The sequence below is a fragment of the Corvus brachyrhynchos genome, unplaced genomic scaffold (genome assembly GCF_000691975.1).
Source record: "Corvus brachyrhynchos isolate BGI_N302 unplaced genomic scaffold, ASM69197v1 scaffold59, whole genome shotgun sequence".
Classification (NCBI taxonomy): Eukaryota; Metazoa; Chordata; class Aves; order Passeriformes; family Corvidae; genus Corvus; species Corvus brachyrhynchos.
The window spans coordinates 69601-85705 of record NW_008246054.1 but is presented as its reverse complement, the minus strand read 5'-3'; the positions used below and the strand labels follow the sequence as shown (position 1 = coordinate 85705).

The following is a 16105-nucleotide window of genomic DNA, read 5'->3' as shown; positions in this document are numbered from 1 at the left end:
AGACCCACGTGTCCTGCTGCCTCAGTAGCAGCAAGTCTATCTACACCTCCTGTACCAAGGCACCGGAAGAGTCACAGCCTGGGAAACAAGTGCGTGATGCCAGTGTCTCATGCTCAGGCAGTTACATGTGTCATAAAGATGTAAGATAGCAGCAGAACATGGTAGTATCTGTCCTTCCCATTTCTTGTATTGCAAGAGTGTTTCAGGCTTTGCTGTGTATTCTCTCGGTTTTCTCTTGACACTTTTGTTACTTTTGCTGACTCTATCCTCTGCTAGTGCCAGGCATTGGCAATACTTGAAAGCTGCTTATCTGCTTTGGTCTGTGGATTCCTGGTGTGTCTCCTTTTCCTGGGTTTCTGCTTTTGCTGCCACCAAGGGTGTTCAGGTTTTGTATGGAGAGGAGTCAAAACATTTACAACTTCCCAGCTGCAGAAATTTAATAACTGTTACTGACAAAGAGAAGTAAAATCTGTAGCTTGTTTAGGTAGTAAAGGAGCATATGTACAGTAAGTGGTAGTGTATAATTGCCTGCTGATGAGGCAGAGGCTGAGTGGTAATAATGTGAGCCAAGGGTGGCTGTTAGATGACGTAAGAGGGATTTCATGTTCTTCTCTTCTTCCATGCCGCGGCACCTGCTGGATGACAGCGTCCTGGAGTGCCACAGCCCAGCGCGGGGCCACGCGCCCAGCACGCGCCTGGCCAACGGCCTCTCCATAGGTACCGTCCCCTGCTCCTGTCCCAGGGCGCTGCAGACTCACAGATGTCTGAAAAAGTAGGGAATTAGGAAGATCATTAGCTCCCATGCAAAGACTGATTGTTTTCATGGAAGAAAGTAGATCAGAACTGCTACCTGGTCAACGTTACCTCAGCTTTCCTCAGTTATCCACTGATGCTTTTGGTAAAAGTGGCATGAAGGAAGATTGGTTTTGTAGATGCTCGGTATGTGACACAAAGTGTTTGTCAGCTTTCACAAGGGGAAAAGCGGATATATATTTTAAAAGCTACATTTACACAAAGAAAACTTTGATTTTAACTATATATTTTAGAAGATGGGAGAATTGTTTGGCTGTACTCTCTGAGAATTAAAAAGAAACGTAAAAAGAACACAATATGGTATTATAATTAATAAAACAATTATTATAATATCAAAAAAGTGATCAAGAATATGTGTTCTAAGCAAGACAAAGCCACCTTTTAAGAGACTAGGACTATTTCTAGAATAGGAAATTGACTGTGAAAGATAGCACATCACTTGGATGAGAGTTAGACACTGAGATGATCTTTGCACTTCTGGAAATACAGGCACAGCTCACTGTGTTAAAACAGAGCATTAGAAGATCAGTCCTGGGCAAATTAAAGCTGTGAGCCAAATAGTTATGCCACAAAAGGAGGGACAAATTGGTGATGGTCTTGGAGGAGAAATAGGAACTTTAGTTATGAATACCATCATACGTATTTTTAATAACTGCTAGCAGCAGCATACTGCTGACATATCCTTTATTAGAGTTGTGTTTGCATCTTGAAAATGAACTGTGATACCATATCTAATAACTTCAGTCGACTTATGGATATTGTGGTACAAATACTGTCTTACAAAGGAGCTGGATTTTATGTTCCTGAAGTGCTCAGCTTCTGAAGTAAAAGCATGATGAAAATTAAAGTAATGGTATTAAAACACAGCAGTAACGTGAGTTAAGAGTGAGATACTATAAATGAAGTGGCTCATGTAAGCCTCTTCCAACTAAAGATTTTACCATGAACTCTAAACACTTCTACTTCAAAACATGATTTGAGTAAATGGTGTCCACAGTACTATATAAAAGAGTATTCTGGTGATCCACATACATTGGCTTTGTATTTTCCCATGGGTGGTTTTCTTACTCCTTCTCTGTACTACTCTCTTTCTAGATAGCAGTGAAAGCTCAGAATTTAGTGAGGAGCTGCCGTCAGGGCTTGAAAGGTGAGTTAGTCTTCATGTACACTCACTGAGCACTCTACAGACTTAGCTAAGAAATTCAAAAATGATCCCTAACATAGGTAAGCCCTAAATCAATAGTTATTTTTATCAAATTATTGATTAGTTAGGGAAAAAGTGGCAAACATTTTGAAATAAAGCACTGTAAAGGTATTGGACCTGAAAAGATTGGGAGCTATCTCTGTCATGTGTACCAAACCCTAACTGTTGAAGTCTCAGACTAGAATTGCCCTCACCAGATGTTTGCATTCACAAACAGGGGTCGTTTATATGCCACGCTGGGGCCTAACTGGAGGGTACCAATCCGAAATTCTCCTAGGAGTCGAAGCTGTGTCTACAGGTACAGTTCAGGGTCTGCCTCTTTCATTGTATGGTGCTAAACTTCAATTTGGGTCTTTACGCTTTCCTAGTGTAATGTATTTTGTGTCCAAATATCCTCATATGACCGTAACAATTCACAAAGTCTCCCCTTCCTGCTTGTAAAAACTTCTGCTAATGATAAAGCAGGGTTATGGCCTATTCAGATGAAATTCAGTTTAGTTATTGATTTAACTAATGATGTCTGGCTTCCATTTTGCAGAAAACTAGTCTTTACTTAGGGTTTTATGAAACCTTTACAGAAGCAGGTTTGTCATGAAGGCCATCTTTGACTCCTGTGACAAGTAATGATATTAGAAGGATACCTTCTTGACCCTTTCCCACAATCTATTTCCTGATTTACAGGACAGCTACCCATAACATCTGTTCGTGTCAGAGAGCTATAGTATGGTGTGTTGATTTTGTTCAGTAAAAGGGTATTACCTTGGACCTCAAGTAAGAGAGGGAACATATGCAAACCATATGTTGCAGGCACTCACAGTGTTGCTAGTCACTAAGACATGGACTTTCCAGAAGCAGGTAATCCATTTACAGACCACAGAGAGGTGACACAGAAAATTTTATATAGTTTGAGGGATAAAAATCATTCCTTGCGTATATACCTAACCTGAACTTGATAAATTCTGTGATGCTAGCAAGTGATGACTTATGTTTGAACAGTTAAGAAAATAGGGCCCTGACTCAGTATTCTGCAAATACTGTGATTTAGTTGCCATTTAAATCCAGTCAGATTTTATTTGGTTTAAATTAGTTTGCTTCAGCCATTGTAGAAGTATTGATATAATGTATAAATGTAATTACAGCTGATAACGTCTGATAGCAGTACAAGCTAGAGGTTAGACAGGAGTAAAAATGCATACTTTAAAAATTCATAAAGGAATACATTTTGGAACAGTATTTAAGCTATTGTACCTGCTCCTGGAAAATAGTTTTTTAACATGACCATGGTAGATCTGTTTAAAAAACATACACAAGCTAGAAATATAAAATGTAAGAAGATAAAAATGTGAAAAGGCTATTAAATCCACAAAGAAGAATTATTCCCTAAAATACATTTCTTATGTTTATCCACTGTCAAGTAATTCTAATGCTTGTGGTCATTCTTCCTTTTCTGAAACCTTTCTACTGCCTCTGTCAAATACAGAATTGGCAAGAATGCACATTAGCAGAGACCAGGCAGGTGCATGCAATGGAAGAAGATGCACCTGCCAGTTGGAAGAGCTGTTCTTCTCTAGATGTGGTTGTGCCTGTCACTTGGCACCAGAATGAGTTCATACTCGTTTGTAGACAGAATAGTGTTCCTTTCACAACTGAAAGGTAGATCATGCACGTCCTTTTCCTCATACTCATTATTAGACATGATTTCGTTGGTGCTGATAAACCTTCTCGGTCCATATCAGAACATCAGGGTTGTGATCACATGGGAATGAAGAGAAGTTAGCAGCAGATAACCTACCAATCAGTATTTGGTTGAGACGTTATTAATGGCTGTTTGCATTTCTAACTTTGCTTGCACGTGGGCTCTATCACTTGTATCTCTTTCTCACTGTTGTATGTTGGAAGTTTTTTGTTCATTCTGGAAAAGGAAAAACTATTGTAATCTCTGTACAATAAATTATTTAGCATTTTTATATAGTTTTCCCAACTCTTTTCCAATTAGGCAAGGTATTTTCATTAAACTTAAAATAACATTTGTGGGAGCTCTTATTGCCAAAATTGTAAGCCATAAATTTCCAGAAATTCAGATAATTTCTGTAATTTACTGGAATAAAAAAGAAAATTGCCTGTTTTCACTTTGACTTTGGGTTTCAGTATTTATTCTGTTTTATTTTTTCATGTCTAAGCCCCCAGACTAGAACCTTTTGTTGATTTGCTATTTTTGAAAGATCCTGGTTCCTATTTGATAGCTAGGTTAGGAAAATACATATTCTAGAGTCACATTTCAGATGATACAGTATACGTAAAGCAGTGCAGGATAGATATCTTTAGAGCTAAATTATATTGCTTACTTACCGTCCTTATTTGTCTGCTCAAATACAATAGAGGAATGCTTTGTCTCTCCAGCCCAACGGGCACGTGTAGCTGCACAGCAGGTGGTTCCACAGGAGTCATCACCATGGAAGGGCCTTTAAGAAGAAAGACACTGCTCAAAGAAGGCAAGAAACCTACTGTAAGTGATTCTAACTATAATTATTCCTATGATCGTAATTCATTAGTGGCTGTTTTAATTTTCAGGATTACATTAAACCTGCAGCTTGATACCACATGAAACAACGGTTTTATCAATTGTAATCTTCTGATCAAAGTTATAACAAGGTTGTAACATTTGTGTGTCATTTGATCTACAGCGGTTTTGCTTCTCCCTGCATTTGCAAGTCACGTTTCTAGCTGTAACAGCAGAGCAGGAGTGAAGCAATTGTGTAACCAGCAAGCAGTGTTGTGAGGGCAGAAATAAATCTTGTGGCACTGCCTGATGACCCAGAGCATCCTGATACTTTCCAGCTAAATAACCCTGACAAAGGTAGATATTGCAGGATGGATAATGTCTGCATTACATTTCTGTGACAGGAGGTAGATGAATAACTTTTAACAAGTTTGTAGATTACAGAACTTGCAGTGGCACTCATAAAAGACTGAAGAGGGAGATCTTCAATATAGAATTTTCAAGGGAGGGTGCAAATTCAATTGAACATATTTCTACAATATATTTTGGTGCTTTTGTGGTATCTCATTAAAATGAAAAGGCTGCAGGGCAGCCACCCATAGCACCAAAGTCATGGCAATTCATAGGTAACCTGAATTCATGGGTTTCACATGGTTCTAGTCCTATGCATTTGGTAATTTCTTTGTTTCCTGTAGAGTTGATTGATGTATTTCACATGCAACCCAGTTTAGTTTGGAGCTAAAAGATCTGAAGAATTGCAGAGTTCTCAACTCAATAATTTTTTTTTATCAAAAGTCTAAGATCTGTCCAGCAGAAGGCAACACACTATTCTACTCTGAAACAATCAGTACTGACACTTTTATGAGATAGCCAACTAAGTAGGATTGTATTCACAGCCAGCCATCAAAATTTAGGTCGCTGGGCTGATTTACACCAGGAGACACTCTGTATCTCCATTCCTTGCTTCGGAAATTAACTTTGGTAGCACCTGGACTTGCCTGTGAATAGATTTTTGAAATGTCAGAGATATGCAGAGTTTTTCCTAATTTTTTTCCTTTTTCATTCAGCTCTCCTCGTGGACTAGATACTGGGTTACGCTTTCAGGATCAACTCTTCTGTACTTCGGAGCAAAAGCTTTAAGAGGCACTGAAAGAAAACATGTAAGCTTTAAATTTATTCTAAAAACAGAAACTAAATACTCGTAAGTAGATCTGGAAGGGCATCCAAAGTGTACTTTCTGTTCCAGGCTAAGCCATATTTCTGCACAACTTTTACAGTCAAAAGTTAATCTCTGCTACAGTCTCAGCTATGACTGACTTGTCTGTCTTTTCCAGTATAAATCTACACCTGGGAAAAAAGTCTCCATTGTGGGCTGGATGGTGGCACTGCCTGATGACCCAGAGCATCCTGATATTTTCCAGCTAAATAACCCTGACAAAGGTAGATATTGCAAGATGGACAATGTCTGCATTACATTTCTGTGACAGGAAGCAGATTAATATCTATTAATGAGCTTGTAAATTATAGAGCTTGCAGTGGCACTCATAAAAGACTGAAGAGGAAGATCTTCAATACAGAATTTTCAAGGGAAGGTACAAATTAAATTGAGCGTATTTCTACAATATGCTGTGGTGCTGCTGTGGTGCCTACAGAGGGAGTGCTTTATTTTGACAGTTACTGTAAGTTTTGCAGAAATTCCCCAACCAATGAAATTTCAATATGTCCATGAGTTTCCATGCATTGATCTCCAAGTCTCTGAATAGCTTCCTTAAAATCAGTTAGTATCAAATCCTGACTTAACACTGAGGCCAATTAAAATATCAAACCATTTACCAAAATAAGTCTGCTAAGTAATTATTAAATGCTTTTTAATAATTAATTTTGCAGTGCCATAACTCTTTTCCCTTGATTAAAACTTCAAAAGATAAGAAAACTCCTGGAGTCACTTTGCACTTTGAGTGGTTGCTTACAGATTCTTGAGGCTTTCTTCACTTTTCATGTTTTCAGCTTTGGTGCTGGATATGGAGCTGCATCTACTGTGTGCAGTGCATCTTTTGGGTGTTAACTAAAATGCGTAAAATATTTGATTGCAGGAAACAATTTGCACTAGGACATTGAAGAAAACTAAGTTTACAGATACGAAAAACTTTATCAGAAGCCTCGATGAGAAGAAAGCCAGGATTAAATTAGATCTGACCTACCTGGTCTTTTCTGTGGCTGTAATTTGGCCTTTCTGCCTATGAGGCCACATATGTTCTCATACTTGCTTCCCCCAGCGATTGCTGGGTAACATGCCTCACATGGGCTCTGTTATATTAGCAGCATGATGTTTGAGCATTTGAGGTGCAAATGAATTTAAGAGTTTACTTCAGGACTTTGGCTTCTGCACAGAAATCAGAGTCCTTTGAAACTACGTGTCTGTCTGCAAATTCAGAGTCTTTCATTTTCTTGTTTTTGTAGGCAATGTTTACAAGTTTCAGACTGGTTCAAGGTTTCATGCAATATTATGGCATAAACACTTGGATGATGCGTGCAAAAGCAACAAGCCTCAGGTAAGGTTATGAAAACTATTTCTACCGACTTTTTCCTGTTTTCCAGAAAATCCTTACTAGAAAAGATTTCTCTTTCAATCTGTGTGCACACAAATTCTTGTAGGGACAGACATAATTCCTCATCCATTTTTTCAATAGGAGAAAGAAAAATTATTTGAAATTAGAGAATTCCCATCAAATCAGGTTTTGTGCAGGTCTAGCTATTGGTTTGGTAACCTTAAGAGCATATAACCTCTACTCTTAGTTGCTTCAAGCAAGATAACCTCATCTCTTCTTCAGAAGGGACTGTTTCATGGAAAATGAAAGCAAGCATACTAGGATGGACTCGATGATCTTAGAGATCTTTCCTAAATGTAATGATTCTATGAGTAATTTACAATCTCTTCCAGGTACCTGCTAATCTAATGTCATTCGAATAATTTCCTCTCCTACCTGGTGTGACTTCAAGTGCCAAACTGAAGAAACAGGTTATTGTTCTCTAAGGAGGAAGAGGAGAATGGTTTTCCTGACATGAGCCAGCCACAGATGTTTCAGCACTTTCCTATTAACTTGAAAGTGATTCTGACACAGCTTTTAAAAGCAGAAAGTGAATGTTGTCCCTAGGACCAGATAAAGTCTCATGCACTGAGTGAAATCAGACAAGTTAGATGGACAGAAGCTTAATCCTGACTCCTGCAGGATTCTAGAGCCCTCAACTATTTGTGGTCAGAGACTGCATGAACTGATATTTGACCACAAACTGAGCATCATATCTTCTGCCTATTCTTTTTTAAATGGTTCTTTTTATTGTTAAGCTGCTTTGTGTGACTGAAGAATATTTGGCCCATGTTGGGTTTCAATTCTTTCTAATGCACAGAATGATTGACAGTGTTAACTTGCTCCAAAGTGTCAATTAGAATAGAAAATTGTGGAACAACATTTTTATAATCTAAGTGCACTGAGTTGCTTGGCAATGTGGCTGCCTCAAATTTTCTATTAAATCTCTGGACAATTCTGCTCTTTATATTTGAGCTATTTGGGAAAAATGTATTTTGGCAGAGGACAGTTGGTTTTCTTTTTCATTCAGCTACTTCACTCAGGAACACCCTGGTAATGGATTTAAGGCTGTTTCAATTTACGTTGTGCTGAAGTTTGTCTTTCATTCTTTTACCAGTGACATAGTTGCTTATAAATTTGGTGTTTTGGTTCAGTCTGAATGTTGTTCATTTCAAATCCCTTAGTACAGGGAAGCAGGTAATCAGGTGTTATGTATCACATGGTCCTGGCTCCTCAAAATTATTTCATAACATTGTTTCTGTTCTGTCTTTCTGTGGATGACGTAGACGGTATTGCTATTATAAAATCATGATGGCAGTGAAAGACTGTCTAACAGTGGAGCAAGTACAAAGAAGCCTCCACACCAACATCCAGAGAACAAACAATCAAACAAAAAAAGTGTAACTGGGCCTTCTCCTCTGAAAGAACTCTCTCTATGCTGTATTCCTGCTGTGCCCTGGCACTCCTGCAGTCAGAATCTTTTTCTGTTTATATGTTAAATTCATTACTTTTTCTGTTTGTAACTCTTGCCATATGGCATCAATATTCAGACTTCATCAATCACCAGAAAACCTCTTCTGACTTTCCTAAGATCGTGTAGAGGAAAAATTGACAGCCTCTACAGACCAGGGAACACTGTGGAAGTCAGTTTAAGTTAACAGAGCCTCTACTAGAACAAGCTCCCTGGCATTAGCAGTATGTATTCTGTGGACTTCCATGATTTTCTACATTTTTATTTTGAGACTTCTCTAACAAAGGAGGAAAGAATACCTGTATTGTTAAATGGAGGTCAAAAGTAAATTTTTTGTTCTTTTAAGAGTTTTTCAGTTACAATCCTGAAAGCCTAATACATACCAGCTTTTCAAAAAAACCAGTTCCTGGTGACAACTGCATTTAGATCCTGGGACACGGGAAAGTGTATGTCAAGTTGACAAAGTTTATTTCATAACTGAGGAACTGTGTGAAAAGAGTGGTAATGCAAAATATATTTATACCATTTTTCTCTTTTTTTGCTAACTTAAGAGAACTTTGAACTAGGAAAAGCATCATTTTCTGCAAGGGCAGAGCATGTAACACCATTAGAGATGGTGTAGAAGCTTTTGAATGTGGTAACCAGTCACCAGTAAATGACTTCAGACTGTTAGACTATGATACAGTCTGAATTATTCTCCACCTATGGACTTCTGTGCTTAGTCATCAATGAGATTAAACATCTTTTCAGTATAGCACAATTGTGAAATTGCTGCACAGTATTGAGAAATTCAGATTGATGGCAGTGTAAGAATACTAGTAAAACATCTTAAACCAATTTTAAATTAGTCTTTAAGTATTAAACAGTTCATAGCTGCTGATTAGACGTGTTATGATGCCATTTGGTACACTTGCTATTATCTGGGACTTCTATGGTTAATTGAAAGCTGCTATTGAAATACAATGTATTGCCTGTTACTACTGATTGTTACAGCATTTTCACAAAAAATATCACAAACCATACAAGTTTTCCTCCATCAAAGAGAATAACTGCAATCTCTATGTAAAAGTAAACATTATGTCAAAATTACTGTTTTCAGAATTGTGAAGATATAAAAACTGTAGGTAATATTATTAGTTTATTAAATGTGCAATTTTGATGAAATTCAGTGCCAAAATGCATGTTTTTCCAAATACCACTAAAAGGAGGCAAAGAAACTAGTTTTCAAATTGAGACTGACTTGTCACATTATAATGTTAACCAATTTCAACATTTTGGTTTGTTTTGTGTGGAAACTGTTGCACTATTTTTGGCTGTATTTTCCAGCAGTCCACTGCATGCCCTTTGTGTAAAGGATTCTTTCTATAATTCTTGTGAACTGTCTCACCTGTAAGAACTCTGGTGTCGGAATCTAGATTTTTGGCAAAGTATTTTGTTACCTCAGTCTTGTATCAAGTTGCTGCATTTTTCAGTTTGTTACATTGATAATAATGATTGTTTTGCTAATTAAATACTTTAATGTAAAAAAAAGTTTGTTTACTACAACAGTAATTGCATTTGGTTGTAAGTTTAAAAATGTGCAGGGTATGTATGCTGTTGACAATAAAATATTCCGAAAAAGAACAGTAGAGGTACGTTAGGAATGTTTTAGCTCAAAGGCAGCATGCATGTTTTATTTGTGAATGAATGATAATACAGTTGAACAGACTTTATAGAGCATAGTGTCTAGCCATTTAGTAGTATAAATACAACAGAATCAACATTTCTAGGATAAAATTGAAAAAGCCTCCAAATTTGCAGCTTTTTCAAGTGAGATTTGGAAAGTCCAAAGAAATAGAGAGAAACTTAAATTTTTCTTTGCACTTAAGATTTAACTCAGCAGGTTTGCAGATGACACCAAGCTGAGTGGTGCAGTTGCCACAGTTGAAGACTGGGGCCATCCAGAGGGGCCTGGACAAGCTTGATGAGTGGCTGGGGCTGACATATTTCTAATGAACACATCAAGAGCAAGTCTGCTGAGGACTCAGGTGCTGGTGGATGAGAGGCTGGATATATTCGGGGCTGCATCAAAAGCAGTGTGGGCAGCGGGTGACAGAGGTGATTCTGCCCCTCCACTCAGCTCTTGTGAGACCCAATGTGGAGTGCTTCATCCAGCTCTCGAGTCCTTGGTACAGGAAAGACATGAACCTGTTGCAGTGGGTCCAGAAAAGGGCCACAAAAATAATCAGAGAGCTGGAGCACCTCTTATGAGGAAAGGCTGAGACAGATGGAATTGTTTAGCCTGGAGAAGAAAATGTGCCAAGGAGACGTTATTGCCGTCTTTCAGTACTTAAAGGGGATTACAGAAGAGATGGGGACAGATTTTTTTAGTAGGGCCTGTAGTGATAGGAGAAGGGATAATAGTTTAAAACTAAAGGAAGGTTGATTCAGACTAGATACATGGAAGACATTTTTTGCAGTGAGGGTAATGAAACACTGGTTTGGGCAGAGAGGCGGTGGATGCCCCATCCCTGGAAGTGTTCAAGGTCAGGTAGAAGGGCTCTGAGCAACCTGGTTGAAGATGTCCCTGCTTATGGCAGGGGAATTGGACTATGTGATGCAGCTAAAACCATGTTTTATTTCTTATGCAAGGTAAATAGGCTCCAGATTATGAGTGGCAATGAAGGTCCTTTAATTTCTGCAGAAACATAATTTCATGAGCAGTTGCCTGAGAGAAAAATTACATGTGAAAATGAGAATTGTCTGAGTGAAAAATTAATGTGAAGATGAGAGCAAAACAAGCTAATATAAAAAAAGTTACTTCTACAGCTGAAGAGGAAAGCATTGTAAATATTTTATAAAGGAAGGATCTGTAAGTGTCTCTCATTTCTATCAAGTGGTTCTTTTCACTGACAGCATCAGTTAAAATGGGAAAATTGACTGGAATTCTCCTCCTTCCCATAGGTAACAAGATAGAAAATAAACAAAGTGAGCATGTTAGGAAGGAAAACCAACAATCACAATATCCCAGGTTGACACTGTTATGGAATCAAATTGCAGGGGGGAGAGAGGACTGCTTTCTGCATTGCTGTATTTCACTATAAGGTAATGTGCTTTTGTCATACAACACCCAAAGTAGTGAAGAGCTCATTAAATGCTCATTATATCCAAGCATCTTGTCTTGTAACCTGGAAGAGTAAAAACAGAATGAAAAATTAAATAACTTTGTCCCTACTCTGGATGCAAGGCTGTGCTAGGTGTGCAAGGGATGGCACTAGCACACTGCATTCGTTTTTCTTCTGAAATCATTAATGGTTGATTGTGGTATTTCCATAGCTCTGATCTATTACTCTGGAGATTTGTCTATCAAATCCGGAAAATACACAATATCTTGGAGCGTGTTTAAAGGGGAAGAAAAAAGTCAACGTGTACGGGTCTCAGTAGACCCCAGATGTAAGAGCATCTCAGATAATTATATTAGGAAGGATGGAAACACCCATTTTGCATCAACTAAAACACAGTGGTCCACAAGGAAGTGCAGATAGTAATGAACTGGAGGAAGTATCCTTTGTATTTCTGGACTTTGTCAGTAGCCATGTTCTCTCTGCCAGAAATCAGCTTCCAGGAAGAATAGACTGTGGTGGGAGAAGTGTTGCAAATGATTACTTGCTTCAGATGATCCATGTTTTGGCTTTGCAAGCGTGATGTAACTGAATATAAAGCAAACAAGCAAGTTCAGAAAACAAATAGATTTGTTCTAGTATAGATATAGAGAAAAGTCCATCAAATTCTGCAGAATAAAAATAGCAAACAACCAGCTAGATAAATTATTTTACATACAATTTTTTAATGATACCACTGTCACAATAAAATAAAAATACAATTTGTGAACACAAAGGAACACCCTAGAACACTTGGAAACACTGGAAGATAGTTGTAGTAAATGGTTACCGTTTCTTGTAATAATACAAAACTATAAAATCGAACCAGACATGAACACAATGAATATACGTCTTGTCTTGTTGAAGGTAATGTCATACTCTCTCATGGGACAAAGAGACAAAAAAATAGAAAGCAAAAGAAAGGGCAACTAGCTGGTGCAGAAGGTGAAGGTTTCAAAAAAACCCACCAAGCAACAATTCCTTTTAGATTACAAGATGCTTTTTGTTGCATTCAAGTACAGCATACTTGGAAGTCCATCTAGTCCTGTCTGCATTGTTTAGCAGTGCAATTGTTTTAATTCTTTCAACAGCTGGGGGAGGGCCAGGGAATAGTTTTTACTTCACCTACCAGCCTCCAAGGCTGTACATTTTTAACTGCTGAGGAGACTTGATCTTCAAATCCTGCTGTGAGTTTTTACTGGCTTCCCCGCCCCCGTATATATTTATGGAAAGGAGAGGTGATGGGGGGCACACATAGACCGTGAACACAATTCACTGCTAGGCTTACATGGAGCTGCCAGCCTTGGTATGCACTATGAGGGGTGTAGGCGTTTGAGATCACCAACTGATGATTGTGTTTGAATTTAAAACTTTTCTAAATTTGCTGACTTTTTGGACTGAGAAAAGGGGGAACCAGAGAAGAAAGGGTCTTAAGGTGGTGGTGTGGGTGGGTGTTGTTGATGTTTTTATTTTTCCTTGCCTATGCTTTAAGGTGAATGGGCCAAATGAGTCCTTTGTGTCTTGAAGTGAACCCTTTAGTCTCCCTTCTTACCTGTCTGAACTTCATTGTTTCTTTTACTATTTACTAGACAGAATAAACAGAATGTGAACAAACAGTGAACTCTCTGTTTCCACAGAAACACTGGAAACTTGTCACTGTACTTCAGGATGTTTTTTAATGTGGCTAAACATTCCCCTCACTCTAGTTAATTAACAATTAACAGCCGCTAAGGAAAGCTGTGCCAGGAAAGAGAAACGTATCAGTATGACATCTAATTGACAATGACATAGGTGCTTCTGCTAGTTATTTCTACTGAGTCATAGTTAGACTGAGAGACACACCTCTTTCTGACTCCCACTCTTCATCTTCGTAATCTTCTGACATTATGATAGGGGCTAGGAGATTTCAGTGCAGAAACAGGAAATCAAAGGTGAGTATGGAAGTGTGCAGTCACTTCCATCTATGAGGTGTTACTTTACAGTTACTTTAGAAAAGAAGAGTACTCCAGGCATGAGCAGAAGCCCTCTGGAAAATCCATAGTCTCCAGGGCAAATTGATGCAGCTCTGGCATTTTGGAACAGGTTTATGAAAGTAAATGTGCAGTCTTAAAGTGAAAGACATTTCCTAATAATTTTTTGGTTTGTCATGGGGTTGATGCAGTTTTGGTGGGGTTTTTTTCCCTAAGTATCTGGTCTATAAGCATGTATGTTGAGTTCTTGTACCTCAGTTAAAAAGGAAGTACCTTTTAAAAGCATTTTTTCAGAGCCCTGTGGGTACTGATGATCCTGACCAGCCCACCTGCCACCCTATCATGGGCTCAGGAGCCCATTTAAGCTCCGTTCTGGGCCCTCAGCCCCTGCCTGAGCTCTGCCCTAGCAGGCTTAGGTCTGACAGACCCTGTAGTTCAGGCCCTGACTGCAGGTGGCCTCAGTTGCGGTCCAGCATTGTCCCCTTGGTAGCCTGCAGCCACTGGATTTGTTATGCTCTGCAGTTCCCTGCTCTCAGCTTTAAACCTGTCTCATCCCACAGACTTGCTGGGTGGTCTCAGATTGCAGGGAGGAAGGAAGCTGACCCTGGCTGTGGTCAGCCCTGCTTGACTTGCGACAGTACTGAGGCACGGGGTCCTGGTTGCTGAGGCCTCTACCCCACTAGCTATCTTCTTCCCCTCAAGTCCTAGTAAGAGAAAGGGAGAGTTTTTCTGTCTAAGTAGTTCATAAAGCAGACAAATCCAGTTTGGATTTGCAAGAGGATAAAATATCTATGAATTGTATAGATGATGTTAATTTTTCTGATACATTGTTGCGTGTATGTTGACATTACATGGCTATCTCAAATTGTACTGTAAGCTAAAAAGTTGAACTTCAGTTATAAGCAGGGAAAGTGGAGCACTACCTGTTTTGTGGCAAGACAGAGGATATCATTTAAAGATCACATTCAAATGATTTCCACACAAGTTTACATTTGGCAGAAATTTAGGACAGCAGCCCTTTTCCATACTGCACAAGAGTAAATGAGTAAATGCATTTGATTTGTGAACTGGATCAATGTATCTAGGAAAGAGACTTTCAAAATGAAAAAAATTATTTGGTCTACATAGGGCGGTTGAAGCCTCAGTCCACTATTTGATACAGATATTTGCACATGTTTGGGAAGTGCCTAATAACAGCGATTACATGTCTTTGCAGGAAATTGGTGTGACATACCTCTTATCACGGATACATCCCTTTGGAGATACACAGCTTTGGCTCTGAAAGAGAACTGTCTTGGGTATGCTACAATTTGAAATGTAATAATGAAATTTAAAGCATTTCATTGCAATAAGTATTTTAATCCTGTGTTCTCCCCAGCACTAAAGACACTCTATGTCTGGGATCTCAATAAATAGAACAAAAGTGTGTAATTTACGGCCTTTGAGACTAGAAAAGAAAATCCCACCACAGAATTCCTACGAATGCCAACCTTGGATTTTATTGTAGAAATGATTCAGCTATCACGTCTGTCTCTAAAAGTGGACAGGACTCCTGTAAACTGAATCAGGGGGAGGAGGGGGAAGCAGAGGTTAAATGATTTGCTAAGAAGCTGTTTGTTAAAAACAATGCATACAGCTTACTCAACACTTACTGTGCCCACCAAAGCAGAATGAGAAGATATAAGACTATTGATAAAGGGAAGGAATCTTGACCAAAGATCCTGTTTTCGAACCTAAAACTAACTTAAACCAGCCTTGAAGTTTGGACTAGGGCCAGGGACATAAAGAGCACGCGCAGGGAAGCAAGGTGAAAAGTTCAGGATGAGGAAGACCCTTTACTTCATCCCGGAGACCCCTGCCCACGACCAGCACAACGCGGATGTAAATGTCTTCAGGGCTCATTATAATACAGGGCGGGGTTAGGTAATGAATATGTATATGCGTATTAGGAAACTTAATTAATACGGAGTTTGTAACCCGATATATACCAAGCTGAACGCAGCTGCCGGCACGTATGACTTTGGAGGAATTATTCCCCATGCGTACTAGCGCCGGAATAAACATACCCACTTTACTACTTATTCCAGTAGTGGAGTCTTTTCCGCATATCAAAACTACTGGATTTTTATCGTTGTGTAATTATCAATTTATCTGTAGTTTTTTTTAATTGACTTGCATTTTGAAAATATAATGGCTAGCTTGTGTTTCTCCGTTTTACACAAGTTAATTTGACAGCTAAGCGTCGGAATCGAATCCGGAGACCTCCTCAAGAACAGTTCACACTGCTGAGGTGCTTCTTTTGCACTTGTGCTGTCTATGCCGTTCATTTCCAAGATGTGGTGTGTGGGAGTGTTGCCCCCGGAGCGCAGCTGGTGGAGCTGGGTAATCAGCGCTCCGCAGCCATTGGCGTCCGTGTGTG

General features: G+C 38.9%; 1 protein-coding gene across 3 annotated transcripts in view; it reads left to right on the top strand.

Annotated features, from left to right (window-relative positions):
• The window catches only part of RALGPS1 (Ral GEF with PH domain and SH3 binding motif 1), an 80702-nt gene extending 70498 nt beyond the window's left edge, over positions 1-10204 (top strand). For 2 of the 3 annotated variants that reach the window (XM_017745439.1, XM_017745438.1), the window contains exon 14: positions 1-603. This exon is cut by the window's left edge and continues 1 nt beyond it. In XM_017745439.1, the coding sequence (XP_017600928.1) occupies positions 1-144 (144 nt within the window). In that variant the 3' untranslated portion in view covers positions 145-603. Of the gene's footprint in view, positions 718-1908; positions 1961-2234; positions 2316-4396; positions 4524-5584; positions 5678-5851; positions 5958-6977; positions 7070-7458 lie in introns of those variants that run through there. The other variant, XM_017745440.1, reaches the window with a different exon arrangement.
• Positions 10205-16105: the final 5901 nt, after the last annotated feature.